Source organism: Pithys albifrons, chromosome 8, assembly GCF_047495875.1.
Source record: "Pithys albifrons albifrons isolate INPA30051 chromosome 8, PitAlb_v1, whole genome shotgun sequence".
Classification (NCBI taxonomy): domain Eukaryota; kingdom Metazoa; phylum Chordata; class Aves; order Passeriformes; family Thamnophilidae; genus Pithys; species Pithys albifrons.
Window position 1 is genome coordinate 38,056,397 of NC_092465.1, and position 8,745 is coordinate 38,065,141.

The window sequence follows — 8,745 nt, forward strand, 5'->3', positions numbered from 1 at the left end:
GGCATCTTTGTCAGGCCTTTCTGTTGTGGCTTCCTGAAGATGGATGTGAAATGTTGCTGTAGAGCTGATCTGCATTTGATTGAGGCCTTTAATGAAGTCAGGAGGTTGCTTAAACACAAATAACACTCAGGGACCCTGAATTGTCTGGTTAAGCTCAGTCCTGTCAAACTCGTGGCCTGTTGAACAAAGGGTCCTGAGGACCATCTTAATAAAGTCAGGGCACTAATAAATGAAGTGAATAGTTCTCTGAGATAGTTAAACATCAGACTCTGGCTCTGGGTTGGTTACAGCTCATCCTGTTTCCAGCCTCACACAGACCCTGTTTTCCCTTTCAAACAGCCTTAAGCCTAAGACTTAAGCAACAACTTGTCCATAATTTCATGTCTGTAGAGGCTCTCATCTTTCCCATGCACCTTGTGCACTGGAGGCACAGATTAGAACTGCTGGCAGCTGAGGGGTGACATTTCAAAGCAGCACTTGAGCCACAGGACACTTGTCAAATGTCTTTGTGCTTCCCCAGTGCTATCAAATGCTGTGTGTGCTGCTGGCTCTGACATCAACTCCTGGCACCAAGTGAGGCAGGAGTGAGAGGGGCTGTGGAGAGGGCTTGCAGAGGGACAGCTGGGCAGTGGGTATTTGTGGGGCTTTTATGAGGAGGAAAGGCCTTTAATGTCCCTTCCAACCCCAACCATTCTGTGACTGGGAAATAAGATTCTTGTTGACTTGCTGCTCAGCTTTGAGATACTGTATAACAAAGAAGTAGAAGAAAAACCAAACCAAAAAACCCCAAACCAATAATGAGCAGATTAAAGGAATTACTCTTAAGAAAAAAAAAATAGATTTTATCAGAAAGCTTATTTGAGAGGTGAATTGTTTTGCTAATTTGATGCTACAAGTCATTGATGGTCAATAGCCCCAAGCTGGAGGGGATCCCTGGTGATGGAGTACAGCTGCCATGGGATGAATTGGCCCTGGTCCCTGCAGCTCAGTGCAGGCTCACCGGGATGGAGCAGCGAAGGCTGGGCTGTGTCCTGTCCATCTCACAGCCAAAATGAAGCAGAGATACTAAATTACTGGGCAAGAGTGTGCCGAATGGGGCACCCGATGCCATTTGTTCTAGGGGTTAGGTACAGAAAGAGAGGACAGTTTCGAGAAGGCAGCCAAAGTGAGGCAGGCGGTGGCCGCGGGGCGAGGGCTCGGCACGGAGCAGCTGGAGCACTGCTGTGGCTTTCGGCAGTGCTGTGGCCAGAGCACAGCGAGGGGCGCGGGCTGAGCGCTTGCCTGCTCCCAGGAGCTGGAGCAGAGCTGCAGCACCCAGTCCAAACCCAAAGAAGTATTTATCACTCTTGCCCCGTGTGTTTTTGCAGGTCCGAACTGCTTTGCAGGAACCACGATCATTCCCGCCGGCATCGAGGTGAAGGTGGACGACTGCAATATCTGCCACTGCCACAACGGGGACTGGTGGAAGCCGGCGCAGTGCTCCAAGCGGGAGTGCCAGGGCAAGCAGGCTCTGTAGTGGGGACCCCCTGCCAGCCAAACAACCCGCTGAGGACGATGAGGATGGAACGGCCTCGATGCTGCCCCCGCGCCCGACCTCCCGCCACGGCAACAGGGTCACCAGCAAAACCTGCGAGGGTTCCACACGAGCAGAGATTTGTACCCACGGGAAAGGGTCTCCCTGTGCCCCCTCCTGCTCTCTCTGGCTTTGCACACTATGTATCTGGTCTCTAGGTATCTCCTCTGCTTTTGTAATTATCAGTGCTTGGGAGGGATGCAGTGGTCAGATTTGGGGAGGAAAAAAGAACAGCCCATGGAGTTCTTGGACTGGTGATGCCTTCGAATGGACGATCTATTCACCACTCTCACTTTCTACAGTGTGGATCGTGGGGTTTTTCACATTTATTTATTTAAGGAGTTTTTGCTATTGTGATTTTTTTTTAAAGCCTCTTCCTAAGCTGGGATCATTGGGACAATACAGCTGTGAGTGAAGCGATGGATGGAGCATTTTTATTGTCTATAAACGGGAGTGGCACTAAGGACAGGAGGAAGGTAGAAATTGAAAGGGGAGGATGGGGTTAAATAAAAACACCAACTGGAATGTAACTTGCAGCAGGACCGAGGTAGATGCACAGGTATGGACCAGACAGCCAAGACATGAGCTGTATCTGTGTTAAACTTTCCCCACTGAGTGGGGACAATAAAGTCAAAGACACCTACACAGTCACCGTGACCTTGATGGGAGCAGGAACCCACAGAGGCTGTGTGGGCAGGGCAGGACAGGGCAGCCAGGCAGGAGGGACTGGAAAGACACTGAGAAAGCAACATCTTGCCCGGGTGGTCTCTGTGTGAGGACTCCTGGCTGGGGTATCAGGGGTGATGGATGAGGGTCCCAGCTGTTCCTGGTTCCCAGACAGAGGTTGTGTCCACCTGCATTGTCCCATCCCTTGGCACCAAGGCTGCCCTTGCTGGAGCCAAAGACAACATTTCATTGCCTTCAGCAACAGCGGGTCACACTTACCTGATCTCCACACACAGGGAGGTTGCCAGGAATGTCCCACAGCTGTAGCAGCACTACACTGGCTCAGCTGGCAGGCAGGTCCTTCACTGCAGGAGGAGGGAGCTGCCCTGGCTCTCCCTGGGAGCATCCATACTGCTGGGGATAAAGCAAGGCACAGTGCCCAGGCAGATGGGGCTGGGCTGGCCACATCCATGGGAATCAGCTGCTGCTGAGGGGTGTCTCTAGAATGCAGCTCTGTGCCTGCCTGCAGGAGGAGAGGTCCCCATGGTTCCTGCCAGCAGCTGAGGGTCCCTGTCAGGCTTTTCTTCAGTGGCACCTCCTTCTTTCTCAGGCTGCAGCTTCCAAGCGATGCTGTGAAAGAAAAGCCACCAATGTCATCTCCCTGCTCTGCCTGCCCAGGTGAGTGCAGGAGCCTTTCCCATAACTGTCCACGCTTGGTTCCCTGCTTTATTGTCATGGCCATGAGGGTGATGGTGCTTGTTTTGTTCAGAGTTCAGACTTCAGCACCTACTCTAAGCAGCAGCAGCAGGAGCAGCAGCAGCAGATCCTCCCCACAGCATCCTCCACCAGTGGATCAGCACATTGGGCTCGGTTTATACACACTGTTGCCTTTATATTTTTATTTCTTTCCCATTTTGGTGTTTTATGGAGGGCAGGGGTGGGATGTGCACTGGCTTCCTGCAGGCTGAGCATCAGAGGCGCCATTGCTGTGTGAGCTGCTGCCTGTCAATGACTATCTGGTTTCAAAACTTTCAAACAATAGTGTGCCTGAAACCAGTGAGAAAAAAAAATCTGTAAAAATGGGGGGAGGGTCCTAGAAACAATATTTGATGTGTAAAAAACTATATTATTAAAAAATTATTTTGTTAAATATAAAGTGTGTGAACCAGCAAAGAAACCCAAAACTACATACTTGTGGTGTATTTTACTCTGCTGATCATCAGCCCCTCAAGCTCCCAATTGCCCATCTCATCCCTTGCTCCAGCCCCCAGCTCTCCAGTGTTGGTGAGTGTTGCTGGCATGGGAGGAGTGGGCTTGGAGCCTGGAAATAGCCATGAGAGTCCTATGGACAGGATGGGCTGCCCGGAGAGCATCTCAGCCCTAACTCAGTAAAGCAGCTTTATTTGCCAAACTGGGATTCCCATTTTGGGAGCTGCCCTGGACTAACTTGTCTCCCAGGCTCTCACCTGAGCCTCCATCTGGTTTTGCCTTTTACTGGTGCCATTTTATACTTGATGCCATTTCCTGAACATGGAAATTTGCTTTCAGTTCACAAACTCCATTTGGTACCTCCAGATGCATCATTATTTACACTGATTAGTAGTTACTCTAATTAATTACAGCTTAATTACTGTAGTTAATGTTTGTACAGTGCTTGGAACAAGTACAGCTCTATACGTGCCACATATTATTATTTCCTTCGTTATTAATTAAGCACCATCTCCATGCCATGCTGTGCTACTTCATTATTTCCCAAGGAGTCACTGTGGAACCCTTACTCCCACCCAGGAGTACTTTTCTCCCAGCTGCCACCAGGATGCTGCAGTGCTGGACCAGCATGGGAAGAGCAGTGGGATTGCTAAGCAACATGGGAATGCCCATTTTTCCCCCTTCACCCTTTCAGGGCACTGTGTCTAAAACAAAAGGAGAATAAAAATCCCAGGGACCACTCAGGGAGCTGGAGTGTGTGGGTGGGTGACAAGAGGGGAAGCCCTGCATATCCCATCCAGACTGACGTGCCTGCAAGGTCTCCATGAGATGTTGGCTGGAACCAGAGAAGGGATCTGACTCCCCCAAATCCAGTGGTGTCAGACACACAGTCCTGCTGAGGGATCCCACAGCTCTCTCCATGCACCGAGGAGTCAGTGGGGCAAGATGTGGGATCGCAGGAAGGAGCGATGGGCACAGAGCAGATTTGCTGGGAAAACGTGTGGTGGACAGTGTTTCCATGGCACTGGGATGCTTGAAGCAGTAGCCCCAAAAACATTGCCACAGGTTCTGCTTCCTCTCAGCCCATCTCAGGCCAGGGTGGAAGCAGAACTGAAATCCCATCAAGTGCTCCCCAGATACACCACAGTTTCATCCTCATCCCAATCTCCTTCATTTCTGCCTTTTTTTTTTTAATGTTGTAGTTCATTTCTGCCTTTAATTAATCACAGCTCTGGGCCAGCCAGACCCATTAACTACTATTCTCATTTAGACCTTTCAGAGATGCAGTTGCAGATGCAATTTAATTTGTTGACCCGTGATCGATAGCAATTAATACCATCTCTTTAATCTTGTTGAAAGGTTCGTCTTGGGCTTCCAGAGGCTGCCAGCTGAAGGGAAAGGTGCCTGATACATATGTTATTAGATAGGGGAGCACAACCTCCTCCATGGGCACCGTCCTTACCATCTCCCTGGGCTGACACTCTTCAAATACAACAGGTATTTGTGGAAGATGGAGAAAAGAAGGTAGATGAAAGTGAGGAAAGATGCTGAGAGGTAGCAAAGAGCAGGGGACTTGGTAGGGCAGAAAGTAGGGGAAGGTAGAGCTGACGAGTTGGAAAAGTGAGGGATAAAGAGGACAGGATGGGAGAAGACAAATGATAAAACTTAGGAGATGTGGCAAGAAAAGGGAGTTAAAAGGACTCAAATTGGAGCAAAAAAGCAGGTCAGAGAGGAGAGCTTGAAGGAAACACCTTCAGCAGGAGTAGCAGTGAAATGTGGAGAAGGAACAGAGCCAGAGCCAGAAAAATGGTCCTTCCCAGGCCTCACTTCTTTGATGTGATGCCGTTTTTTGCTCCCCCAAGAGCAGCAGCTGTGTACAGCTCCCTCCTACACCCAGCAGTGGGAAAGCCCACTCCAAGATCATCACCTTTCCCTGTCCTCATTAATATGCCATTACTCAAGATCGTTTTATAATTACAGGATAATTTCCTGCACACCCCAAGGAGGGACCGACTCAGCTCCGGATCACCTGCGGAGCACCAGAAGGGTGATGTTGTTCTCCCCCAGGAGCCTGCAAGGCATGCTCAGAACCAGGCTAAGCCTGGGAAAACCCTGGGCTTTGGTTCCTCTGCATCCTACCAGTGCTCCTGAGTCAGCAGCATGGAATGGCTGCAGTGGCACACAACGAGCTGAGCCCCCTGGTGACCATCCCCTGGCTCAGATGCAGCTGCCCCATCCAGCCCCAGCTCTGCTAAAGGGAAAGAGCAAATCATTGGACCACAGCACAGCAGCAGCAATGAAGTGCTTCTCTTTGGTAGCTGTTGAAGGGAAGGGAGGGCCCATCCATCTTCCCTGTAGTGTGGAAGCTTGGCTTTTAAAGCACAGGGGGTGGGGTAGAACATATGGAAAGCATGTGCCTGTACTTACATATTCAGGATCATGGAATGGTTTGGGTTGGAAGTGACCTTTAAAGGTCCATTCACTATTTCAGATTGTATTTATCTGTGTTTGCAGATATACTTCCTACATTTTCAAAGGGATATTTTTTTTAGGGACTGTATCTTTTTACCATGACTAACTTCAGTAACTGAGAGATCTGCTCACAGAAGATGCCAGTTCATGCCCACTCAGCCACACACAGACAAAGGGATAATTATGCACTAGGAAACTGGAAGGAAAGACAAAATGCAACAAGAAAACTAAGTCAGGTTCCTTTGGAGTAGCACAGAACGAGATGGTTCCCTACCAGCACTGCTGGACTCCTGCCTGCCGAGGCCATGGGACAGGTGATGGTTGCACCCCCCTGCAGGGGTGGCCTCACATTCTGGGTGTCCAGCTGGGTGTTGTCAGTGGCTGTTCAGTGTGGGACAGACAAAGCCTTCAGGAGTTTGTCCTCTGACCACAGTGGCTCCCTTGGGGTCACTATTTCATAGAATCACAGAATGGTGTGGGTTGGAAGGGACCTTAAAGCTCATCTCATGCCATGGGCAGGGACACCTTCCACCAGCCCAGGTTGTTCCAAGCCCCATCCACCCTGACCTTGAACACATTCAGGGATGGGGCAGCCACAGCTTCTCTGGAGTGCCTGTGCCAGGACCTGCCACCCTCATAGGGAAGAGTTATCTGCATTTAATTAATTAATTATTTTAATTAGTTATTTGCATCCATGGGACTTGTCAGTTGATATTTTCGTGGCACTGGGCTTCCCATGGAAGAAGGCAAGAGGGTGGGTAAAGTAAATGTATATATATATCTATGTATGTATACATACATACACACACACACACACATATATATATATACACATACATAGCACCAAAGGAGATTATCTGAGAGTTTCAGGGCATCCTTGCCAGCTCAGCCTTTCTGACCCTCAGCTCATACAGCATCTCTGGTGCTGTTTCTGTGCCTGACCCTTTCTGCATATTGCCCCATTTCAGCGACCCAACCAGTCAGGTGAAAGCAGCCTTTGCCACGTGACTTTCTGATGTTGGCATCAGATACAGGAGATGGGGATCTGGGGAAAGGAGAGAGAGAGAAATAGCAAGTGTGAGCTATTTAGGCTTGTTTCAGTAGGACAAAGCAGGATTTCAATAATAATTAATGCCACTATTAAAGATACTCATTTAGATTGTAAGGCATCTGGCACTGGAAAGGACACAGTGAAGGTACTTGTGGCCATTAAACACACACAATGTTCCATGTTGTTGTTCTCCTGGTAGTGATAACCCAGGACAGCTTGAAGAGAAACCACAGCCCACTCTCCCACCCAGTTATGTACAGGGATTATCCTATACAGATTACCCCTGCAGGTATTCCAGCACTGCCTTGGCTCTGTGTTTGGAGAAACGGCCAAATCCACGCCTAGGGAGCCTATGAATCTCAAAGGCAAAACTCCAAGGAAGCAGGTGAAAAATGGGGTTCATCAAGCTTTACATTGCCCTTCCAAATGATGTATGATGAGCATAGAAACATAGAATAGTTTGTGTTGGAAGAGGCCTTTAAAATCTTTCTGTTCCACCCCCTGCCATGGACAGGGACACCTTCCACTAGCCCAGGTTGCTGCAAGCCCTGTCCAACTTGGCCTTGAATGTTTCCAGGGATGGAGCAGCCACAGCTTCTCTGGGCACCCTGTGCTGGGGCCTCACCACCCTGCCCACCAAGTACTTGGTTAATAAACATCATGTTTGTTTAGCAGACAGAGACCAGTGGTCTTTGCTTTTTTCATAGTTACCTGGCTGGGTGGATGCACCCTCTGCCTTGCTCAGACAGTTTTCTGGACGTCCTAGGGCCTGCTCTGTTCCTACAATTTGGCTGTAGTTGCCGTTTCTCTTTTTTTTTTTCAAAGGACAAAAGCTTTGGGAAAGGGAAGATAAAAATGTGAGGAACTTGCTCTCCTGCAAATAATCCACTCCCATACACACTGAAACGCTCGTTTTGCAGTCCATTAAGCTCAAGTTAATGCAGGTAGAGCATGTCTGGCATCGAGAGGATGGTAAAGGTTTTGGGCTTTAATTTTACTCAGATGGAAAATCCTACACGTTCCTGGCTGGTGTGGGCACTTCTGCAGCAGAGCCAACAGGCCCCGCAGGAAGCTGAGGCCAAGGTTAAAGCACTGCTAAGTCAAGATGCGACGATACCCAAAGAAGCAATTTCCCATTGTATTGCAGCTCTTCTGGCTCTTTACTGGCATGAATAGAAACTGCCAGCGAAAGGGGTGCGTGGGGACCCATTGGAGCTGCAGATGGCTTTAAATCTCCCCGAACTTTCCCTGGATTCAAGGTTATCCTCCTGGCTTGCCGCAGGCCTGCGCACTTGGGCTAATTGCATTTCCAAACAAACAGGAGCGCTGCCCCTCCTGGCCCTGCCAGCGTGAAGGGAAAGCAAATGGAGACGTGCCTGGGTAATAGAGCCTGTTTGTTGTCATGCTGTGAAGCTCCATGGAATATTTTAGTCCTTAAAACATCCTAAATCCCATTGGTTTTGTCAGCAGCATGGGAAACAGTAAATGGGAGGAGGTGCAGGAGCCTTGGGCAAGGGAGCAGGGGCATGTAGGGAAAGACAAGCCTTAAAACTTCCCTGATGGTGAAAGAGTCTCCCTGTGGGAAGGGACAGCACAGGAAAAGCAGAGATACCACAGGGCCCAGGAGGTGGAGATACCACAAGTGCCATGAGATGGTGGTTTTTCCCTGACCCAAGGGTGCCAAGCTCCTCTGGGGTGCCTCTGAGAAGATCCAAGGCTGGGCTTTAGCTGGAGCTTGGGGGCTGACACATCATTTGCAGTCCCACTTCTCACC

At 49.5% G+C, this 8,745-nt stretch overlaps 1 protein-coding gene across 4 annotated transcripts in view; it reads left to right on the forward strand.

The window, feature by feature from the left end:
* Window positions 1–3,423, forward strand: part of VWC2L (von Willebrand factor C domain containing 2 like) — a 52,678-nt gene extending 49,255 nt beyond the window's left edge. For 3 of the 4 annotated variants that reach the window (XM_071562397.1, XM_071562400.1, XM_071562399.1), the window contains exon 4: window positions 1,368–3,423. In XM_071562397.1, coding sequence (XP_071418498.1) covers window positions 1,368–1,516 — 149 coding nt within the window. In that variant the 3' untranslated portion in view covers window positions 1,517–3,423. The remainder of the gene's footprint in view (window positions 1–1,367) is intronic. The other variant, XM_071562401.1, reaches the window with a different exon arrangement.
* Window positions 3,424–8,745: the final 5,322 nt, after the last annotated feature.